At 37.8% G+C, this 24,818-nt stretch overlaps 1 protein-coding gene across 3 annotated transcripts in view; it reads right to left on the bottom strand.

Moving 5' to 3' along the window:
- Positions 1 to 1,734: 1,734 nt before the first annotated feature.
- TRIM33 (tripartite motif containing 33) overlaps positions 1,735 to 24,818 on the bottom strand; it is a 127,872-nt gene continuing 104,788 nt past the window's right edge. The window contains exons 11-20 of one of the 3 annotated variants that reach the window (XM_039249083.1): positions 22,986 to 23,186; positions 19,978 to 20,110; positions 17,858 to 17,921; positions 15,266 to 15,425; positions 13,572 to 13,921; positions 11,271 to 11,394; positions 10,765 to 10,839; positions 8,316 to 8,468; positions 6,821 to 6,871; positions 1,735 to 6,741 (exon numbers count right to left, since the gene is read on the bottom strand). In XM_039249083.1, coding sequence (XP_039105014.1) covers positions 6,529 to 6,741; positions 6,821 to 6,871; positions 8,316 to 8,468; positions 10,765 to 10,839; positions 11,271 to 11,394; positions 13,572 to 13,921; positions 15,266 to 15,425; positions 17,858 to 17,921; positions 19,978 to 20,110; positions 22,986 to 23,186 — 1,524 coding nt within the window. In that variant the 3' untranslated portion in view covers positions 1,735 to 6,528. The remainder of the gene's footprint in view (positions 6,742 to 6,820; positions 6,872 to 8,315; positions 8,469 to 10,764; positions 10,840 to 11,270; positions 11,395 to 13,571; positions 13,922 to 15,265; positions 15,426 to 17,857; positions 17,922 to 19,977; positions 20,111 to 22,985; positions 23,187 to 24,818) is intronic. The other 2 variants (XM_039249084.1, XM_039249085.1) reach the window with 2 other exon arrangements.

Genomic DNA, 24,818 nt, shown 5'->3' with positions numbered 1-24,818 from the left:
GTCACTTTACCTTTATTTCATCTCTTGCTCTAACACTTGATATCAATGATCCTCCTTTTGAAACCCCTTATGAAACCTCTCTCATCTTCCATCATGGCTCCTCTGCCTTCTTCCATCACTAATCTGGTTTTCTTGTGAAATCTTGCTAAATATATAGTCCTTCAGTGTTTGCTATCATACGTATTCTACTTTTTCATTCTATAAATTTCCCAGGCAAAATCATATTCTTACATATTTACATTTATTTAATTATTATGCTAATGGGTCAACTTTTGACAGTTGTTTGCTGAAGGCCTATCATGTGCTAGCCACGCTCAGTGATAAATAAAACAGGATTCCTGATGGATGGTTGTACAGGCTTGTTCTCCTTGTTATTTCTCATGAGTACCAGAAGCATGGACATCTGCACCTTAGTTTTCTAGAGCTCAGCATATCCCCAAACTGAACTCATTCCCCTCCACTCATAATCTATTCCTTTCTTCCATTCTTTATTATTTTAATAGGTGTCATACAACATATGAGTAAGGTAACCACCTGGCCTCAATTATTGGTCTATTTTACCTTTAAATCTCTCTAAATTTTGACTATTTTCCATCACCACTGCCAAATAGCTAGTTTAAGGCTCACTTGGATTATTCACAGCTCACCACTCTCTTTCCACTTCTAATATTCTCCATAATCCATTTTTTTTTTAATTTTTAATGTTTTATTTATTTCTGAGAGAGAGAGATAGAGACAGCATGAGCAGGGGAGGGCCAGAGAGAGGGGAAGATACAGAATCCGAAGCAGGCTCCAGGCTCTGAGCTAGCTGTCACCACAGAGCCCGACGCAGGGCTTGAACCCACAAATCGTGAGATCATGACCTGAGCCAAAGTCGGATGCTCAACCGACTGGGCCACTCAGGCACCCCTCCATAATCCATTCTTTAATGGTTTAAAAACAAACTTTCAAAAAGTAAGTCTGATTGTATCAACTTCACAAGCCCTATCCTGCCTAAAATTCTTCAGGGGCTCCCAGTTGCCCTCAGTGAAAGCTCTTAAACCCTTTAATGAGGCTTCCAAGGTACTGCTTAAATAGGATCCTGGCTCAGGGCGCCTGGGTGGCTCAGTCTGTTATGCATCCACCTCTTGATCTCAGCTCAGGTCATGATCTCATGGTTCCTGAGTGTGAACCCCACGTTGGGCTCTGAGCGGACCATGCAGAACCCTCTCTGTCCCATTCTCTCTGCCCCTCCCCTGCTTGCACATGTGCATACACCCTCTCTTAAAATAAACAAACAAACATTAAAAAAAGAAAAAGGACTCTGGCTCAACTCTCTAGCTTAGTATTTTACTCCTTGACCTTACATTCTACTCTAAACAACTTCTCAGGCCCAGGAAGATCTATATATCTGTACATATTCCCTTTCATTTTTAGACTTCTCTATATTTTATTCTCTTTTCACTCTCTCTTTGCCTGCTCCACTGTCATCACATCTTTATGCGTGAAACAGGCTGCCTCACTGACCAGTGAACTGCAGTGTCACAGCCTGTCCTGTGTGTTCCCACTGTGATCTGTGTTGATTCCCATGAAAGCACCATCCATCTCCTACAGAGTCTAAACACTTGTGAAGGCAGGGCTGTGTTTGATATTTTCACTTCCAGAACTCCAGTGCCTGGCACACAAGTCTCAAATAAGTTTAAGTGACTAAATCTCAACTCAGAGAGGAAGAAAAAAAGGAATTCATTTGCAAACTTTTTCAATTTTCTAATTTAATAGAAATAACCAAAACAATGTGGCTTTCAAACAAGGCTTTAAACTAATCTAATACAACTTCTACAACACATTCCAGAGCATTATAACAAGAAATATTTACAGGCAGCTAATGTATTAAATAACCATGAAAAAGAAAATCTTGCTTTTAATACACACCAGCAAAAAACACAGGAACGGAACAATTAGAAACTGCAAACTTGTTTTAAAAAATTAAATATGATTATTTAGAGAATACAATACCACAGAAACAGCACTTTTTCTTTAAGAATCATATTGAAGGGTAGTTAGTTATGTGCAAAAATAATAGTAGTTATAGTAGTAGTAATAATAATAATGAGGGGAGGAGACCAGTTGAAATACTGGAAGCAAGGAACTAGTAAGGCTGTGATTTTAACCCTTTCGTGTGTATGTTTACATAGAAAATTAACAGGCTTTCAGATTGCACATATCGTTTTTATAGGCTTATATACATGTTTCACTGTGGTTTAAAACATAGTAAATGCCTACATTTTTCAGACCAGGAGCAGACAAGCACTTCCTTCTTACGACTGAAATTTCGGCCACACCTGAAAGGGAATACTGCAGCGGCACTTACAAAATCATCTCAGTGCCTTCCCACATACAAATTTGGTGAACCTAAAAGAACAGCATTTTTAACTTTAAAGATTACTTGCTAGAAAAGGGCCAAACTTAATTTTGTACATTTTGTAGTATGATCGTGACAGATATATCCAAATTGATTTATTTTTGAAGATAACTTTCTCAGATACAATAAAAAATATATAAAAGACCACGAAGGCAAACACAAGGAACTAAGATGAAAGATACGTTTTACATGCATTTTGGCCAAGTAAAAGAAACCATTATATCCAAGAGTACATGTTGAAATCTGAAATGTCTATGTAAACTGTGGCATATAAATTTTTTTCTTAAAAAAGTACCTTCAATTTTTTTTACTCAAATACCTACTTTTAAAAAAATATGCAACTTTCCCCAATTTTTAAAATAAAATGCCACAATATATTGTCATAAGCTCCAGCATACATTTAAATTTTTTACTTTTTAAAAGATAGACTGGGTGATATGCATACAAACTTTTCCTATAAAATCACCACCCGGGAGAGGACTGTGACATGCCTATCAGGCAACAGACTTAAAGCAGTGTTATTGCTTTATCAAGGAGGAGAGAACTGAGAGAAAAATAAAAAGAGAGCATCAAGGTTCAGTTCAAGGTTAAACTGATACACTCTGAAAACCTTGGATCATCTTCAGCAGATTCATACAGATGGTATGAAGAATTTGATTGTTTTGATTAGGAGAGTTGGGGTGGGTAGATTTTATAAAACTACTCACCGATCCAATGCTGAGTATGCAAATAAGCAGTACTGACTTCAACAAGAAATGAGATTTTTATACTTCCTGTGTTGTAAGTGAGAGGGAATGGGTACCAGACTTAAAAGGCCAAGGGAGAGAGGGAGGGCCACAGTATCTACTCCCATTGTGGCTACTGAGAGACTGATGAATAACAGAGAGTAGGCCAAAATCCAAGGGCACAGTCAGAAGACCTAAATCTACTGGCTTATTAACGCTAATCACTAATAATTACATGGCAGGATAACTGCTGAGGTAATTGATAAATCTACAATTTGCACGCTATAAACCTTTTGGTTCTATTTAAAAGCATTATTTCTTTGGATTAACTAAAAATCTCAAAAACTGTTACAACTAAAAGAGAGAATTAACTGACTTTAAGATGATTTAAAACTCCCTTATAGAAGACATAGAAATCAGAAAGTACCTGGTGGATTCCAAAAAGAATAATTTCAACAGGGGATCCAACACCTTGTCATCTCTGTGGTAACGTAGAGCATGACCTACAATCTAACCATACCGCAGAACTCGTACACGTTTCACCTTGCGAAACAATTCCTTTACTCACTGAATCAGCTGAGCCAAGTGCTAAAAAACAAAAAACAAAAAACAAAAAAACCACCACCAAATTCAGGCCAGCAGAACAGACCAAGAAACGATTTCGTGGGAGAGGGGAACTCAGGTACTGCCAAACTTTGCAAGCTCTTAAGGAAACATTTAACGTCTCCAAATCTAAGGTACTGCCTTTTAACAAAGAATAACATGTGCAAAGATTATCAAAACAAACTGCCTTCAGGAATTGAAACTCCATGTTTTTGAGACACAAATGAATAGAAACACATGTACCATATCTGAGGATCGATGTAAGTTTTTATACTTTTTAACAGTTCTATTAGATAGTGCCTGAACAAATCTGCTTAGGACCAGAGATCGAGTTACAAGAAAAAAAGCTTCAATGCAATCTAAACTGAACGGCTTCATTTAAATGGTGGTTTGCCAACAGCTATTTACTTAAGAGTAAATCCTCAGTAGTATTAATTGCCTTCCATTAACAGAAATGGAGCCTATTAAATGCTGACAATAAAGTAGCTTTTTAAAAACGAATCTTAAATTAAAAGAAAAATAAAAACCAAAAACTCCACATAACCCGGAAAAACTTCAAAGGGAACACATTACCTTCTAAGGCCCCAAATATCAAGAAATAAATATTTACTAAAATTTAGTTTCTCCCCCACTCGTAGAACCTACATGAAAGTCTCGTCTAAGAATCATGAGAAGGACTCATCTGAAGATGAGTCCAAAGTATAAAATACTAGAAATCAGTGGACTGACAAAAGGAAGTACTGCTACTCATCACTTTCCAAAACTGTGCCCTCAGATGCGTCTCCCGATAAACTGAAATCATAAACACCGTGGGAAAGAGGGAAATGCACATAAATAAAGCATTTTTAAAGAATTTTCTCTTTCTTATAAGAAAATTCTTCTTAGGAACCTGATATTTGAGTAAAATGATAAAACAGTTCGGTTTAAGTTTTAAAGCCTCAACTTCTAACAAAACTGAAAGAGAACCTAAAAGGAAGCCACAGAATGAAGTAAATCAACAGTACTAATAAAAATCAATCCTGCTTAAATACACCATCAGAAGGCCTGAAAAATATTTGTGTTTACCCCCAACATTTGTTAAGAAAAGAAAAACCCGAAGGAATTTGTATAATAATTTCTTTAGAGCACTTTATTTGATTCAATATGCACTAAAAAATATTTACCTCTTAGACAATTATGTCAAGTAAGTTTTACTGAGGAGTCTACTGTCTGAACTGCAGAAGCTGTATTTTTAAAAAGGCAAATGATTTGCCACAAACCTGCTGACATCTGAGAAATATCTAATGGCAAGTCTTCTATTTTGGTCACTTTATAGTCTAAGGTGTCCATACAAAAGTAGGACTTTTTGAATCCAACAAAAGAGAAGCCCGTACGTACACAGTCTAGAACACACATCTTGGATCTGAGCATCACAAATGAAGAGAAGAAAAACGAAACCAAGCCAAGGTGGTTTATCTGCCTTGGGTGCTGGACGCAGGGTAGTAAAGGTGGGTTTACTCCAGTAACCATTCAAGCGGGGATTGGCTCATTTTCAGGATTTACTTACAGGCCTCTTCTAAGTCCGTTAAGCCCCCAGTCCATGCAAATGTCCCACTTGGTGGACAGATGAGTAATCTAACCCCACCGGGTTTATTTCAATAGTTTGATATTTAATAATAAGCTGCTTCTGAAGATTTTCTGAGAAGTCTGTTCTCTATTAAAATAAGATAGAACCTCAAAATATGAATGTGAACATTAGAAATAGACAGCATATATTACAAATCCATTCTTGATAGGAACATTAGTAAGAATACACATTAGCTTAAAAAACAGGCTCAGCAAATGTTGCTGATCTGCCAGAAGTTTTAGTTCACTATTTACAAATAAGACAAAGTGAAATACAGATTTTACACATTTGGTAGCTGACAGATTACTGTTTGCCAATAGTGGTCTATCAGAAAACTGATATGAAGGAAGACTGGATACGAGCCAGCTGTCACCTTCTCAATCAAATTTAAATATACAGAAAATGACATTAACTTTGAAACAAACATTCCGCCTTTGATGGGAGTAACTGTACGATCGGATGATCTGACTGGGAAGTGCAATTCTGTCGAGGTGTTTTTCTAGAAATGACTACCATATGATCAGCCACTGAAAAGTTATCGTATTTACTTCAGCAGACCATTAAAACTGATTAAATGATGATGGATGATGTTTCCTAGACTCTAAGTATAAATAGAAAAGAAAACTGCTGTTGAGTTCTTTAAACTAATATAAAGACTAAGGCCCAACAGCATCAACGTGAGAAAAAATATAATGGCATGATTCAAAGCACATCTGCACTGACATCAAAGTGGAATCTGAGAAACTGATCTTAATTAGAAAACAAACCAGTATGTGTGTGTGGAAGGGGAGGCATGAAAAGTTGTTTTTAAGAACTGTGCGCTCTTGTCCAAACAGACTGGAGCGACATGACCCTCAAGTATTCACCTGTACACCCAGTATCCTGCACCAGTCAGTACCACATGATCACCAATATCTTGCCATTCTCAAGAACCATCCTCTTTAGTAACAGAAATCTTCAAACCATTTTACGTTTCCTTTTTGTTTTTCTTTTGAAACTGCAAATAGAGTTCTCTCCCCCTTTCTTGACGAGAAGTGATTTCTGTCCATTACTTCAATCTAATACTGTGTAAAATCTATCAGCTTCTTCAAGGAGGTGCCCACTGTAGGCAGGATATTCCAGCAACACTTAAATAAAAGGGTTTTTTTTTTTTCCTTTTTTTTTTAAAAACAATTATTTAAGTTCATGTCATTTTACTTTATATGGACTGGTCTCTCATCTGACTTTAGGCGTTTTCTGCGGGGCTGTATAAAGTCTTCGTCTGAGTCCTCAGTTACCTCGCCATCATCCTCTTCCTGATCAAACTCTGGCAAAGGTGCGAAGGTCCTGTCTGAGTAGATCTCTTTGAGTTTATCTTCAAAGTACAATGCAACTGCTTTCCCTGCCTGAGCTACTTCTGAATCAGCCTGTAAGCAAAAGATAGGAATATTCACCTATTGGTAATGCATGTTCCTTCACCAAGTTTGCATGGTCTGAAAAGCTTACCTTCAAATTAATCTCTTGTGTTTCTGCATAAACTTGAACAACTTTCATCATCTAAAAAGGATACCAGAGTCAAAAAAAAAAAAGGGAAATTATAATCCTTTCTAAAGTTATAAAACTGCATAGGATTGGTGACCAAAGTCAGCCATACTAGGGGGAACAAATTGCTATAACCAGATTAAGTGCTTTCTAAAATACTACAGAACATGGAACCACCTTCTTTACAAAGTTCTGCTGCTAAAGCTACTGTGAAACCTTAAGAACTGTCTCAAATTCAGAATTAGTAGAGTCAACCTGAAATGGACCTGGATCAAATACATCAATGTAAGTAAGACCAAAAAACAAGTAATGCTGCTTTTTGAAAACTTCAGACCATCAACAAACCAACTATTAGAATTCTATCTGTATGGCAATTTGTTAATCATAAATTATTTAACTATTACTAAAGCAGATAAAATGGATCTTCTTCCTTGCAACTACTAACCTACAATTCAGGATAGCAATTTACTTGAAAATAATCTAGCTGATTAGAAAGTAAGACACTAAACTTAGGACTATATTCATTTGACTTCAAGTGAGTAAGGTGTTACCATGCCTACTCTCTGTGGTACATTGCCACACTATACTTTTGACCTAGGAGGATTTTTTTTTTTTTAAACAAATTTTTAAAAAGGTCACTTAGACATTTTCAGAGGTAGCTAGGAGTACACTTTAAATGATTCAATGTGCTTTCGGTAATAGTCATATGGCCCCTAAATTTCATCGGCAATAAAGAAGATACTCTATATCTTTTGAAAGATTTTGTAGATTCTTATCCAATTCCATTTTCTTTCTCCTAGAATAATGAAAATCTTCCTTAACAATAGGAGACTTGATTTTTCCCAAAGAAAACCAAACATAATTTCTTTAAGAGAGTCATGTATCATACTTTTTCTCAAGGACAGCTCATCCATTTCTTAAAAAAATATATATATAACCAAAGTTAATGAAAGTCATATTGCTGAGATGAGAAAATTCAACATTATATATTCTGGACTACTATTCAAGCTGAGCCACCAGAGAAGAGTTTATGATTTTAGGGTTCTACATTTAACAGATTAACCTATATTAATAATAAAATCAGAGTAATCAGTACAAACACCCTTCCTAAATGTATCCCAAATATAGGCTGTTTATTTCCCACAAAATATATTTAACTACAGACTACTTTCTATACTTGTATATCTCAATTCTCAACTTGTTCAAAAAGGAATATCCACTAATATTCTTAATTTATTGTATTTAAGTATATACTTCTAACTATACACAGTAAACTTTCTTCTTTGGAGCTGTGGATGCAATCAAATTTTACTTCTGACAGAACTGCAGCAGAAACAATTTTTTGAATCAAATTAGAAAAATCTCTTGGCAGGAAAAACCAAATAAAAAAAACAAAACAAAACCAAAAAACCCCCAAAATCTAATAATCCAAGACTTTATAGTTTGGAAGCTAACATACTTCATTAAACCTTTCACAGTTCTTGAAGATCAAACGGACATCAGCCACAAAGTCATCTGGGTTTTGGTAGTGTTGGGAATGTTTTTTCTGAAGCTTCTTTTTCACGGTGGATAAATCCATTGGTTTCTTTATAATTTTATAGTAGTTTGGTATCTAAAGAAACAAATAAATAAGGATAGATGAGGATTCTCCAACAGTGCCAAACAGTTTTATTTAAAAAATGCACAGCATATTGATTTTAGGAGGGGAAATATGTTAATTATTGAGCCAGCTGCTTGCAAATTCTGGGTACAGTGAAATGTATTTTTAAATCTTTTGCCCAAATCATAGATCATAAAAATCAAGTCATATTCAGAATATGTGGCAGTCTTAATGCTTAGTGAAGGCCCCAAATCTCTATCTTTAGTAAGGAGATTTGGAAAGAAAGCAGTCAGTAAGGATAGCCAACAACTATTGCTAAGGACACATCTGGCTTGTCAGAATTTTAGGACCCCGAACAGATGTTTCTTTTTTTTTAAATAGGAAAAAAAATTAAAAGAATACAAAATATATTAGAATGTCATCTTTGAGAGTCTGTAACTTTAGATCACAAAGAACTCTGAACATAAAACGACAGAAGAAGAAAGACTGTAAAAACACAATAAAAATTTTATTAACCCTTTAGTGATCATGCCAGGGAGAGTTCTGGTCCCAACTTCTGGCCAAAGCTTTGTATCCTTGGGAAACAACTGAATTTGGTGAAGCTATTTAAACAGTTCATGAGAAGAAGTGTTTGAAAGTTATTTTCTACAGTAAAGTTTCTGAACTTGAAGACAAACTTCCTAGTATCAGATGAATACTACTTGCACAAAATATCTTCCTTGAGTCTAGGTCTTTGGTGCTTTAAAATTCATTTCTGAGGGACACCTGGGTGGCTCAGTCAGTTAAGTGTCCCACTTTGGCTCAGGTCATGATCTCACAGTTCCTGAGTTTGAGGACAGCATCAGGCTCTGTGCTGACAGCTCAGAGCCTGGAACCTGCTTTGGATTCTGTGTCTCCCTCTCTCTCTCTGCCCCTCCTTGTCTCTCCATCTCTCAAAAATAAATTTAAAAATACTAAAAAAATGTTTTAAATAAAAGAAATCATTTCTGAACCCACCCAGTAAATAAGTCTACAGTTTCATATTCTATAACAGACTTGGTATTCAATAATATCTTAACTCAACAACTGATGGTGAGCAAATAAAACGTGTGTAGCATGTTCTCATTCCATCTGTGAGTCACTGACCACCCTTGATATTCCTTTAGAGCTTTTATTCCTTACAAAAGTCTCCTTTAAGATAAACAAAGAGCACTGACTTGTAAAATCTCCAGTCTTTTCTTAATCTTCACTGTTCATAAAAGAGGGCTTATCTTCAGAAGAGCCAGTGTGAAAGATTCAATTTTACAGTTTTATTCAAATGAATATAGAGATTGTTTTCTCCCCTAAACTACAGAGTCTCAAATCACAGAACTGAAATTTTAGAAATTTAGTCCAATAGTCCCATAGTATGTTTAAAAAAGTAGAGGCAAGGGTGCCTGGGTGGCTCAGTCGGTTAAGTGTCCGACTTTGGCTCAGGTCATGATCTCACAAGTCATGGGTTGAAACCCCACAGTGACCTCTGCAAGGACATCTCAGAGCCTGGAGCTGCTTCAGATTCTGCATCTTCTCCCTCCCCCCCCCACCCCCCACCCCCTTTCTGTCCTTCCCCCTGCTTGTGCTCTCTGTCTAAAAAATTTTTTTAAATAAAAAAATAAAGTAGAGGCAGAAAATTATGTAATTTCCCCCAAGTTTGATGGCAGAACTGGGAGAAGTCTTCTGATGCTTGATCTAAAATTCTTTCCATTATACCTATATCCCTTTATGTCCATTCTAAAAGTCAAAGAGGACACGGAAATTAAATTCACTCAGTTTTCACGACAGCAACAGAACCTTTAATAAATAAAATGCAATTTTAACAAGTGAGTCTTGTATCCATTTAGCCCTAATTAACTTTTCAGACTGGGGCGCCTGGGTGGCTCAGTCAGTTCAGCGTCCGCCTCTAGATTGTGGCTCAGGTTGTGATCGCAGGGTCATGGGATTGAACTCCATGTCAGGTTCCGCACTGAACCTGCTTAAGATTCTCTCTCTCTCTCTCTCTCTCCCTCTGCCCCTCTCCCCCACTTGTGCTCGCTCTCTCTCAAAAGTTCAGATTAATAAGTACTCACAACTTTATCAGGTACTATGTTAAATCATTCTATAAAGGTATCATATATGTATGTCCTTGGAATATCCAAACAAGGTAAGAAATAGTATTAGTAAACTTGAACCTTGGAGAGATTGAAGAAATTCTTCAAGAAGCCTGAGACAAGAAGTCGTAGGGCCAGGGCCCACATTCTTAAATCTTATCCTAGGCTTCTTCACCAAGGATGTCCTAAAGTAAACAACTCACCGAAGCAGGAACTGGCTCCTGGAATTCAATACTTAATTCATGGCAATAGAGGTAAAGCAGAAGACGTTCACATTTCTGGCCCCAAAAAAGAAAGGAAAACTCATGAAATAGTTTTTCCCCTAACAAGGTATTCTTGAGTAAAAGAACTTTATCACTACAAAGTATTATTACAATAAACCAAACACATATGCCTCCTACCAACTCATCTAACTAAATACACATAACTGAAGCAAACTGTCTTGTTTCCAATTTAGTTGTGAAACTTCTTTGGTTCTATTTTAAATGAATTTCTGTTCTACTTTAATCGACTTTATCGAAGATAGAGTGCTCTTGTTCTTAGATGATGACTAAGGTAATTTATCTACCACTGACTCTACAAATGCAAAGGAGTCAAGCAACATTCTGCATTTTGTACAAAATTTTATAGGTTACCTAGGTAATCTGGTGGTGCATAGCCAGATAATTACGGAATACCTAATAATATATCCAACTTACTTGACACTTACCCTTTGGTCCACGGGGCTTAACCCTTGTGCAGTTTTCCCTTTCTTACTATGTTGCAAATTATCACAATCATATTCAACTTCTGGTTTCCCAATATCTCTGCAAAATGTGCATATCCAGTCCCCACTAAAAGGGAAACAGGCAATTAGTTCATGTAAGTTTAACAAAACCCACTCTAGAGAGAAGCCAGCTCTCCAGAGTTGTCTCGGGTTCATTTTCTTTCCTTTCTGGTTTTTGAGGGGAAGAGAGGCTCTATTCTTGTCAGACTTCATGAAGGAAAGTTGTATGATAAAAGGTTCCCAAAACTTTCCCCAGTCTTTACTTTCTAGAAAGCTTTATAAAACTGGTACCACTGCATTTCAAAAGGGACCCTTTCTTAGCACAAAGCTGATGATCAGTACCTGCAGCAGGAGACTGCTAACCCCAATGTTACCTCACAATGACCCCACCTCATGGATAAGGAAAGAATACAAGACATGGAAACTCCTGGGGTATCCAATACTGTTTGGGCATGGAATAAATATGCCAAATATAAAACAATTCTTCTTCATGGTCAGTCAAAAGCCAAGAAGAATACACAAACAACTCTGTAAGTGCAAGCACATGGACGTACATGTACCCCTTACCTTTTAAATCTGCTCAGTCTACAGTCTGTTTACATCAGGATTTCCATCAAACCATAAACTCCAAAAGGATTCACTGCCCATAACTGTCCCCCCTCTCCCCCACCTAAAGAAATTTTAAGTCTAGAGATTGTGCTAGTCTGTGCCAACAGTTCCAATTCCTTCCAAAGCCTTTGAGAGAAAGCACCCAGTGGCAAAATTCTAACATTCCAGCAGATGTTACTAATCAAAGAAAAGAAAAATATAAAAAGCCTTAATTACAACACCAAAATGTCCCCAGTGCTTTTCTTTTATAAAAGAGAAAAGTAAAAGAAGGCCCTTATTACGTCTCTGGCAAATGACTATACCTCCTAAGACTTAGGTAAGAATTAAGATTCTTCAGAACAATATTCCGGCACCATTTACATATGTATCTACCACTTTTCTAATCCAAAAGGTTGAAATTTTCAAAACAGGTAGTATTTATTCAACTAAAGTCACTGCTTCTCAGGAATCTGAGAGGAAATGTGAACGTTGTATCTACAGGCACAAAAAAACCTGAGCTTTCCCAAGAACACCATTTATTGCCATTTTAAAGGAAACCTGGGGGTAAAGGTTTGGGAAAGTACAAAGCAGTCTCTGAAGTCAACTGGAGACAAAAATGGCTTGAGCAGAACTTGTTAAATGGAAGGGATGAAAAAGAGCTCTTTGAATCCCAACTCTACCACCTAAGAAATGAAACTAATCCATGAAAATCCGTGAACTGTGCAAGCCGAATTAGTTCACTACAGAATTAACAACCGTCCACAAATTTCGTAACCAACCCAGCACGTGTGTCCTACTGTATTAGCTAGTATCACCAGCCTCCCTTGAATGCTCACCAATGAATGTTTTAACGCTCGAAACCAGATATAGAGCTGCCAGAGGGTCAAAGAGTATGAGGACAATGCTCATATTTCCCCCAATCTTTATTTATCTTCATCCCAAGTTCTTCTCTTCTAAATAAAAAATTTAGTAACTCTCCATTCCAAAGTTCATGACTGGAAAACATTCCAGCTGAATGACAGAAGGAAAAGTCTGAGAAATCTGGACACAATGCAAAGCAGGGCTGGCACTACCAACTACCTGCTTCTGTGGTCAAGAGGAAGATATAACTAAAACACTCAAGATGTTGAAGGTGTTCTTACAAAGTACTTGTTTTTTCTTCAAAATGTCTTTTGAGAGCTTTCAAACATTAGAAATGTTAAGTTCTGGGTAGGATCCAACAGAGTTGCCTCCAACTAAACAGTATTCTCAAATGAAATTATTGTAGACCCTACGAAGACTCATCACAATAGATAAAAATAAATTAAGCCTCAAAAGGAAACCAACTAACTTCTCCAACATCCCAGACCCCTATCTTTCATAATTTAGAGTTTTATCTACTTGGCTTACACTAAGTACAACCTGAAGGCCAGGAAATAGTCTTATTTTTTTTTTTTTAATCACACTGTTCAGATCTTGGACATTTTACCATTCAGCTTTTCAAGTTTCTCTAGAAGGTAATACCAAAGGAATAACAGGCTCCACGTTTTACAGAAACACTATGCATTGCTTAGGAAGTCCATCTGCATTCATGCAGATGTTATTCATAACGTTCTGGTTTTTATCTTTCAGCTTATATAAACAAGCACCAAAAAAAGTCAATTATTTCACTGGTACCTTGGAAAGCTCAGAAGTGTTGGAACATGACAAGTTAGATGAAAGACCTTCGGACATTTTTCACAGCACAAGAGGTCCCCTCCATTTTGGCAGACAGCACACCAGTCTTCATTTGGGTCATCGTCTTTGCTATTGCCATCTCCTCCAATCCTTGCCGACCTGTGTACGAGGCTTCGAATCGGGGACTTTCCATTAACAAGGCTGCTGAGCCCCGACTGTTTGCAGCTTTCATTTGTATCTGAAGGTTCAGTCTTCACATGGTTTTCCAGGCTTGCTAATGCATCCAACTCGCTCTCCAGATGCAGGCTGGTTGAGAGAGGCGGTGTCAAGCTACTCTCAGGGCTGCTCAACTGAAACAAAACAAGGACAAAATCTTGAAAAATCTTTTTTTTTTTTTTTTTTTTTTTTAAAGTAGGCTTCATGCCCTGCGTGGAGTCCAACACGGGGCTTGAACTCATGACCCTGAGATCAAGACCTGAGGCTGATGCTCAACAGACTAAGCCACCCAGACGCCCCTCTTGAAGAATCATTTAATCCTTATTGTATGCAGTGTGTGCGTGTAACTTAAAAGTTATGTCAATACACATACGCGTACACTGACAAAATTTAAAATGAATTTAGAAATGGCATTATGACATTAAGAGAATAAAAATAGCCCCCAAATGATTTAGGCGTGTTAATTTATGATTTTATAGAGTACTCTCTAATATTGGGTCACTTGGATAATAAAATTAATTAAGCTCCTAAGCACAATGACTGGAAAGTGAGCATAGGATCACACTTTTCCTACAGAGAACTGACTTTGGTACCCTACTTTCACATGAGAATCTGCTGCAGAGCTCCTAAGAAATGTTATCTACCTACATATCATTTAACACAAGTTGGAAGACTGTGATAATTGTAAAAGAAATCTTTCACCACCCTTTTGCACCCAGTTTTCTGGGGGCACTTTCCAAGCCAGGTATTGGATGAAGATGGGACACTACTCCCAACACAAGGCTAAATCTAACTCCCTTTGTGCTCTAAATATACAAATACTGTGTTAAATAAATACGCTAACATTCCTAGTTGAAATTTCTATGTGTCAACCATGTAGAAAACGACACTTAAGCCTGGGCAGGAAGAAAAAGCCAAGGGGTGTGTGTGTGTGTGTGTGTGTGTGTGTGTGTGTGTGTGTGTTTGTGTGTGTGTGTGTGTGTGTCTGTGTTGGCGGCGGCCTTCCTTCATTCTACACTACACATTTAATAAAAACGTTCTACCTGAAAAACTCTACAATAGCTAATAATTCATAAGCCAAAGGCAATTTCTCCATCACAAAACTCTTTGATCATTAAACTTCTCCATGTCAGCAGTCCTAATTCTGAGCTGATAGATGCAGGAAAGAAATCAAGGATCTTTTGTGGCCTAAGGCTCAAAGTGACTACTGATAAGATATTAATAAAGTCAGAACAAGATAGAACCCAACTTAGAATCATGGCAAAAATACTCACCAATTACAAACTAAAAGATCATTTCAAACGAGTCTTGAATACAATTAAATCTTTTGTGACAAATTACAGCAGACACTGCGATGCAAAACTTGGGTTACAAGCATAAATATTCAAAACTACATAATACTCGGAGTCTAGTAGGCAGAGATGGAAGACCCCGTGTGGCAGCCCCTCCAATGCCCGAGAGACCCAGCGGGAGCTCACCATGCATGCGCTCCTCCTGCCGTCCTCACTCTTCTCTTGTTTCACAGCTCCTGAAAAGCTACAGACTTCATCTTCAGTCCCAGGCTCCTGCTTGACCCTTACTTGATCAGACTTGAAACTAAGACTTGTCTTCTCTGCAGTTCTTCCTGATGACCCACAGCTAATAAAAAACAAAAAATGTCACCTAAGTTTGATTGTATAATGTACATAAAACCAATTCTATGAAAAGTAATGTTCATTAAAGTGAAAACGACAGACAATGTAGTAACTTTGTAGAAGATAAGGATACGCGTAATGCAGGTAAGAGAAGTGTGATAAAACCTTAGCTTCAAATTCTTTAAAAACATAGATCAAACTATGAAAGACCCTAAAAATGTATTTTATGGTATGAGACACTCTAAATCATTTAAGAAATCTAGCGGATAACCATTTTCCCAGGCTAGTTAACATAGAATATCAGTGATTGCTTTTCTTTATAAAAGCATTTTCGGGGCACTTGGTTGGCTCAGTCACTTGAGTGTCTGACTTCGGCTCAGGTCATGAACTCAAGGTTTGTGAGTTCGAGCCCTACATGGGGCTGTCAGTCTGTTGTGAGCACAGGGCCCACTTCAGATCCTCTGTCCCCTGTCTCTCTGCTCATACTCTCCCCCTCCCGCTCACACTCTCTCAAAAAATAATAAAACATTAAAAAATAATAATAAAGCAGTTTCAATTCTTCTCGGTCCCCAAACACCTGTAGAAAACAACATTGACAACAGTGGTTCATTAAGTGTCCTCAAAGGAAGCTCTATTTTAGCTTTTGAGGGTAGGAAATTGGGAGAAGGGTTTAACAAGTAGTCAACAACCCAGAATATCCTTTTATGAATCAACAAAACAACAGGCTAAGAGGACAGGTATATGACTAATTGGTTCTATTTAGACCATAAAGTAAAACCACTGGCAGGAGAAGTGAGTAACTGGTAAAACTGTATTGCTAAGAATGAGCACCTTTTACACTCAATCTGTATTTTTTTCTAATTTAAAGTATAATTAAGAAGTCAAGCAAGTATTTTAATGGAACTTATCTTCAGAATGCACACACACACATCCAAATAAAAACAACATTCAGGGGTGCCTAAGTCGCTCAGCAGGTTAAGCGTCCAACTCTTGGTTTAGGCTCAGGTGTGATCTCAACAATTTCATGAGTTAGAGCCCCATGGAGGCACTCCCTCCCTGTCTGCCCCTCCCTCACTTGTGCTGGCTCTGTCTCTCTCAAAATAGTGTTTTAAAAAGTTTATTAAAAATAATTCATGTGTCTTAAATCTTGCTTGCATTGTACTAAATCATTCAAACTAAAGTATAAAAACCCATCAGCATTTATTCCATTCTATGTTACCACACTCTACATACCACTCCCGTTTCTTAGCTCTGTCCACCAAAAAGGCATAAGAAACAATTAAGTAGCAATGCATGCCATTAATGCCCAGAAGACTGTCTCCAAGCACTACTTTCTCATTAACACAACCAAGATTTCTTAAAGAGATGGTGATCTATAGGCCTGAGGCAGAAAATATATTAGACAAGCCTGGAATATCATTTCATAATAGGAATAAGGAAGTTTTCAAAGAATACTGGGGTTATCCCAAATGACCAACGAGCCAAACAGCCAAAGAGGGAATTTAACCTATCAATAAAAATAGCATCTATGATAGTTTTGAACATGTAACATGTTTAAATACGTGAGTGCACAAAGGTAATAATAACCTCACTGGTCAATGCTGCAAGGTGCTGGGAACCAACTCACTATTATGACAGGAAAGTTTCTCTTTACAGAAATATTCTAAACCAGTAAACAAAAAGAAACAACACAATAATTAAAATATCATTTTTCAACCAGTTAAAAAAAAAACAGCTAGGCAATGATCATTAATGGTTGCTGTCACAAACAGAATCAACCAACAATTATGTGCCCTGATGGAAGTACAGACACCACCAATGAAGTATTCTTCCTAACCCCCCTTCCCTCAAATCAAACCTAAATCTGATCAAACCTCCTCATCAAAATTATCAACAGAGGGAAAAAACAGCACAAAGTAGAGTATTTTAATGACAAGGTGGGGGACTCTGTTTTGAGAAACAATACGTCTCTTCCAACATTCAATCTAATTTTGACTTCAACATATCTGTGGATGGCAATGTACATACAGCTTATTTTAATTCGATTTAAAGAAACCATTTTTTAAAAAGGGATGGGAAAAATTGGGAAATCTGAACATTAATGGGATCTCTACTTATGTTAAAGAATTAGTTATTAAAGTTTTCTTAGGTGCAACATGGTTCTGTGGTTATAAATTTTTTAAATTCTTTAAATGATATACATTGAAATAAGTCCAAGTAAAATGATAAGACATCTGAGGTTTGCTTCAAAAGCATCCGGACCAGGGGAGACACCTGAGAGGATAGAAGGAATCAGAATGATCACAGCTTGGTAACTGGTGAAGCTGAATGATAAGCATATGAGTTCAATGTAATATTCTACTTTTTTAAATACGTATTTAAAATCTTGCTTAATAAAAAACGGGGAAAAAAACCACTAACAATGTTAAAACTCACCTGCCTCGACTGCCAGTACTAGAGGTACTAGGGGGTCTCACAGGTGTGTGAGAATTGGATAAACCTGGAAAATAATACATCAAAATGAATATCAATGCAGGGAAGAATATTTAGAATTCTACCTACTAGTCACAGATTTAAAGATTACTATGTGGCAATCTAGCAATCCTTAGAAATCAGGCCTAGCCTTAATGTCAAAATCAGGGATGGCGTGTGGAACCCTTGGCACATACCAGCCAGTTTCTGTCAGTTGAGCCCAGACAGGATTCTCAGAATTCCCCTCAGAGCAGCAAGACTATCCAATCAATGAAAACTACTGGATCAAGAGAAAGCCATTTACCATCCCACTCCAAGTCATCTGGTAAATATCATTCTTAGATTCCTGATATATAGTCTTTCTTTTAGAAGTCCTAGGATAATTATATTACACCTTAAAAATTGTATAACTCTAATACAACAAATTGTATTAATGATATGTCTTATGAAAAACTCACATTTAAACTTGAACTATTTTTATTCCAGAAATAATGAGGTGGTCTGTTTCTGTTTCAGTAAGAAATAAGTAACATTTAATTAAAATTTAAAAAAATATATATACTCTGTAACCACCTGTGTACTGTCCATCCATTTAGAGTTGCTTTAATCATTCGGTTGTTCATGACAAACAGGGTTAAGAAAACAACTGGGGGGGCACCTGGGTGGCTCAGTCGGTTAAGCGTCCGACTTCAGCTCAGGTTATGATCTCACGGTTTGTGGGTTCGAGCCCCGCGTCAGGCTCTGTGCTGACAGCTCAGAGCCTGGAGCTGCTTCAGATTCTGTGTCTCCCTCTCTCTCTGACCCTCCCCTTCTCACACTGTCTCTCTCTCTCTCTGAAATAAATTTAAAAAAAAGAATAAATGTTTTAAAAAAACAACAACAACTGGGATTTTAGAAGAGATCTGTACTTCAGACTTGAACAGTCACAATGTGAACAGTTTCAAGTAAATTTATTTTAAAATTGCAATTTGAAAATTTACTTCCCTTTCCTCCTCTTTCTAAAAAAATTTTCAATTTTTCATTATCTTATAAGTTTTAAATTTAGGATGAAACCAAAGAACTCTCCAACCGACCATCTGTATTGTAAAATATAAGACATGGTAAGAAAAGGCAACTGCAAATCCAGCAAAGGATGTAATTAAGGGTTTAGGGATGGGTAATTAACAGTTCTGAACAGCGTGCATTACAGGTATATATTACTTCACTTAGTTGAAAACTGCCAACTTATTTTTGAAGAAAAGTAAGTAGAACAATCAGGGAAAAAAATGTATGATGTGATACTATGATGGTTAATTTTATGTCAACTTGGCTAGACTATAACTACCCAGTTGTTTGACCTAGGTGTTGCTGTAAAGGTATTTTTAGATGTGATTAACATTTTAATCAGTAGATTCTGTCTCACAAATCAACCTCCACAATTTGGGTGGGTCTCACCCTGTCACTGGAAGACCTTAGAGAAAAGACTAAGGTACCTAGAGGAAGAAGAAATTCTGCCTCCAAACTCAAGACTATAACATCAACTTTCCCTCGGGCCTCCAGCCTGCCAACCTGCCCTTTGGCTTGCCGGTCCTAGGTCCTAGCAGTCACGTGAGCCAGTTCCTTAAAATCTTCCTCTATACACACCCCTAATACACACACACACACGCACACACCCTTACTGGTTCTGTTTTCCTGGAGAACCCTAATACATACACAGCTGACCCTTTAAACAATGTGAGAGTTAGAGGCATCGACACCACCCCCACCAATGCAGTTAGAAATCGCATATAACTTTGGACTCTCTGAAAACTTAATCACTAACAGCCTACTGTTCACCAGAAGCCTTACCAATAATATAAGCAGTCAACACATATTTGCATGTTGCACATATTATACACTGTGTTCTTACAATAAAGTAAACTAGAGAAAAGATGTTATTAAGACAATCGTAAGGAAGAGAAAATACACTTGTAGTACTGCATTCACTGAAAAAATCCACATATCAGGTGGACCCATGCAGTTCAAACCCATTTTCAAAGGTCAAGTATAATGACAGATACTTCTACAGCGTTAAGGAGATGTGGCAATGCCTCTGATGGACTTACCTGAGGACCCCGGAGACAGGGCAGAGGGCCCTGGGGAGGGGTTCATGGTGCTGGTCGGCTGCGGGGGGAGGTGACTGCCTGAGATGTATCTACTTAGTAGATTATCTAAACTACTTGAACCAGCATCTTCCAACTAAAGAAAAAGAATGAAATGATAAATTTGCTTTGATTAAAGCAGGAGAAACTACTAATTTCATAATCATTTATGTTCACAATTTACTAACAGATTATCGTATCAAATTTGGCTTAATTGTTGCTTCCTTGTTACTTATCCTGGGGACCCACAATGGTTTAAAGATTGTGTGAACAGTATTATTATTCAGCAATAATATTATTCAGCAAATACCCGGCAGCTCGAGAGAGAACCCAATAATCCACTAAATCCTTCATCTTCTACTAGGAAAAGAGCTCTGACACACACAGACTCTTTTGCCTTTTCTCAATTTTGACAAAAACTCTATTTATCAGTATTTTTATCCCATCTTCTTCTCTTTATTTCAACATTCATAGTCCTGCCAGAATCACTCACCTGAACAGAAATTTAATCAAGTCAGTGCCTAATTTTAAAGCTTTAGTTAAAAAGATTTGGAACTCAAAAGAAAGCCCTTAGCCTGGGGCATAAGGCCCCTTAATTACACCAAAAAAGGGGGCAGTCCACAGGAGAACTGAGCCCTTTTCTCACTCATAGGCAAGACAGTTAAGTTAAAGCCAGAGGACTGGACAACTTACACATCAATTTCCTCTCTTTAAAACCTCCCAACTATACTGACGAACTGTAATGACAAAACAGAAATTATTTATCTAAGAAACAGCAAATACTATTTAACTATGAAAACTACCTTAAGAAAAGCTATATACTATTCCATAACAGGTGACCAAACTATTCTTAAATAACTGCCAATCTTCTTGCTTTTTTGGTCCACTTGTGCCCACACTTGCCCCTTGCAAGCTCTCATAAACTATCTACCTACTATCTCTATGGATAGTGGGGAGAGAACCAGACTTACGACCCGGACTGTGAGCTCTGAATTAAAAGTTTTCTATGTACTAGCCACTAACCTCTCTTACTCTCATTCATAATATGGGGGTGTCACTATCACAAGAGGGTTTCACTTATTAAAGTGATAATGCTGCCTGTGAAAGTGCTTTGTAAACTCTAAGCTGATAACTCAGCAATTTTACTTTGTTCCCAACACACCCCCAGCCCCCATTCTATACTGTCCTGTCCTCTTGGCACCAGCACAACTGACCCTCACTCAGCCAAAACAGGCCACTCCTAATATTAGGGAAGCAATCACATTAGGAGAATTCACAATGAGTTAGTGACTTTGAAACAATTTGAAGTTAAAGAAACATCCTTTAAAACTCTTATAAAATCCATCAAAATATTAAAATGCAATCAAGGCTCCTCCTAGTGTCTTACTAATTACAGTAACACTGTCCCTCGCTCCCATACTATCCCGACTCTGAGTAACTTGTACAATGCACAAGAGGACAGTCAGTATAACCTTCGAAGGTTACATAATTTAGAAATAAAATGCTATCAAGTTGTTGCCTCGGCTGAATGAGGACATGCAGTCCGCTGTGCCCACTCTTGGTGCCTCATTGCTCCCACCCATCCTTGGGATGCCCAAAGCAGATCTACCAACTTGAACAAGTATTTCAACAAGCACTACGAGTACCAGCATGTCATGCTACCCAGAGAGCTGTGCAAACAAGTATCTAAAACCCATCTAATGTCTGAAGAGGAGCGGGGGAGGCCTGGCGTCCAGACTGCGTCACTACGTGATCCATGCCACAATCACATACTCTCCTCTTAAACCACCACTTCCAAAAAATCAACAAAACTGAAGTCTATCTGGGGATGATTAATTACACCTTTTTCAAATTTAATGTCTATGTATGTGAAGGAGTATTCAGTGAGTACCTGAAAAACGGACAAATAGCTCATCCTTACATGTGCACAGCTACACTCTTCATTGCGACAGGGCTCAGTTAATCGCAACTGTAAGTAAGTTACTATAAGGTGGTTCTTTGTGTTTTTAAAAGTAATCTCTACAACCAACGTGGGCCTTAAACTAACAACCTGAGGCCAAGGGGTGCACCCTGGGCGCCCAGGGGACTCAGCTGTTTAAGTGTCCTGACTCTTGGTTTCAGCTCAGGTCATGATCTCACAGCTTGTGAGTTTGAGCCCCAGGTCATACTCTGTGCTGACAGCGGAGCCTGCTTGGGATTCTCTCTGTACCTCCCGTGTTCTCTCGCTCTCTCTCAAAATAAATAAATAAATAAATATTATTTAAAAAAAAAAAAAAAGTTGCATGCTCCACTGACTGAGCCAGCCAGGCACAGGCGCCTCTCTAAGGTGTTTAAGATAAAATTTCTTGTAGTCAGTTTTCCCTTGAACATGTTTGCCTTTGTTGCCTCTGTTAAATAAAGCTTGTATGTCGCACTAAAAAGCTATTTTTAATAAAAGGCTTTTAATTCAAATGAATTCACGAAATTTCAGAAAGCACTGAAAGACATTTTTCTTCAGGAAAATATTACAGGTGAAAGGGACAGATGCCCCAGAGGCCCTTCTACTCTTCACCTTCCCTGCCTCCCTCCGGATGCCCCACCTCCCCCCTGCAGGTGCCTGATATCTATCTAGGCCTTCCAACCACTTCCTTTCTCAGTCCAACCTGTTTGCACAAGGGGCGCAACATCCCTTTTGGACCAAACAGAAGAGTGGCAAAGTTGTGACCATCCCCGGGTCCTGGTCTCCTCTCTGGATCCAAAGTCACAGCAGGAGTGCTGTATCTAACACAAGGTTTGTCCGTTGGCAGGTGGCAGATGAACAAAGCCAACATCTTATAACTTTAAAATATGGAGGCATGCTAGTTGCAGCACACATAGCTTTTATTTCTTTATTCTTTTTTAGCGCACATATCTTAAAAATCAAATATTTAACACTCTACTCTTGGGAAATTTCAGAGCATGTTTTCAATCTCTCATTCAACCTAACTACAAACCTGTATGGGTGGAATGTCTGGCAGCGATGGAAGGTTTTCGGGATTGGTAACCGAGGGGATTAGCTCTATTGCCGTGACAGACGGGCTGGTGGGACCTCGATTTGCGTTAGCCAGCGTAGCAGTGGTGGGGCTGGTGGGATTGACCACGGTGTTGTGCACCGACACAACAGGAAAGGGTCCGGCGTGCCCTGGGTTCGAGTGCTGTTAGGAAGAAAGATGTTATTGTTACTTGATCTGCCAGGATATCCTAATTTGAGCTATGCCTTTACAAGAGTTTTTAGGTTAGGAAGGATGCATGAGTGTTTGATACCTGTGACTGAGAAACAAAGAAGTAAGCCCTACCTTACAGTAGCCATGCCACAGAAGCAACGTAAGGGTCCGTGCACTGATGAATGAACAAAGAACAAAGAATGTGTATCTAAAACGTGTGTGTGTGTGTGTACAGAATATTATTCAGCCATAAAAAACGAGGCAATTCTATCATTTGCCATAGCATGGATGGACCTTGAAGGTATTACACTAAGTGAAATAAGACATTAATACATCATCTCATTTATACATGGAATCTTAAAACAAAAACAAATTCAAATAAAATGCATTCAGGCTTGCGGTTTCTAGAGGTAGAGGGTGGAAGAAGGGGGAGTGGAAGGTGGTCAAAAGGCAAAAGGTACAAACTTCCAATTATAAAATAATAAATAACAGGGATATAACATACAATATGACCATAGTTTTAAATATATAGGATAGCTATTAAGAAAGTAAATTCTAATTCTGTGTCTCCATCTCTCTGCCCCTCAGCTGCTCGACTTTCTCTCTCTCAAAAATAAACATTAAAAAAATTTTAAAAGGGGCACCTGGGTGGCTTAGTCGGTTAGCGTCCGACTTTCACTTAGGTCATGATCTCGCGGTTCGTGGGTTCGAGCCCCGCGTCGGGCTCTGTGCTGACAGCCAGCTCAGAGCCTGGAGCCTATTTCAGAGTCTGAGTCTCCCTCTCTCTCTGACCCTCCCCTGCTCACGTTCTCTCTCTCTCTCTCTCTCCTAGAAATAAATAAATAAAATATTAAAAAAAAATAGATTATAAGTTAAAATTATATGACGATTATTTAGATAGACAAATTGCAAAGACAGAAAAGGTATGTTTCTCTTTTCTTTTTAAATGCAATATAGGNCCCCGCGTCGGGCTCTGTGCTGACAGCCAGCTCAGAGCCTGGAGCCTATTTCAGAGTCTGAGTCTCCCTCTCTCTCTGACCCTCCCCTGCTCACGCTGTCTCTCTCTCTCTCTCTCCTAGAAATAAATAAATAAAATATTAAAAAAAAAAATTAAAAACACAAAAAGTAAATCCTAAGAGTTCTTATTACAAGGAGGAAAAAATTTTTTTTGTTTCTTTTCTTTTAATTGTGTCTATATAACATCACGGATACGAGCAGAACCCACTGCGGTAATCATTTCACAAGATATTAAACTTACAGTGATGTACATCGGTTATTAGTAAAACTGGGGGAAAAAGCCTTCTTCAACTGATACAAAAAAGTAATAATAACTCAAACTTAGCCCTTTGTTTTCCTACTCATTTCTGTGTAGTTTTCAGGAAAAAGAGAATTGCCATTATTTTCAACCTGCCAGCCTGGTGATATGATGTTATTATGAGCAAAGATGTACATAAACAGATGATCTACATGCTCCCTAAGTTTTCAAACATCAGGCCAGGAAAGCCACTGTTCTATTTATATTCCTCTTTGACTCTTTTGTCTTTTTAAAAATAAAAACAATTGTGTACCTGTGTATTCTATCCTGATAGGACAGAAAAAAAACATTTTACAAAAGGAAATACG

Source organism: Hyaena hyaena, unplaced genomic scaffold (genome assembly GCF_003009895.1).
Source record: "Hyaena hyaena isolate Hyena2069 unplaced genomic scaffold, ASM300989v1 scaffold_330, whole genome shotgun sequence".
Classification (NCBI taxonomy): domain Eukaryota; kingdom Metazoa; phylum Chordata; class Mammalia; order Carnivora; family Hyaenidae; genus Hyaena; species Hyaena hyaena.
Note: the sequence above shows the minus strand (reverse complement) of the source record. Positions and strands in the feature narration are given on the sequence as shown.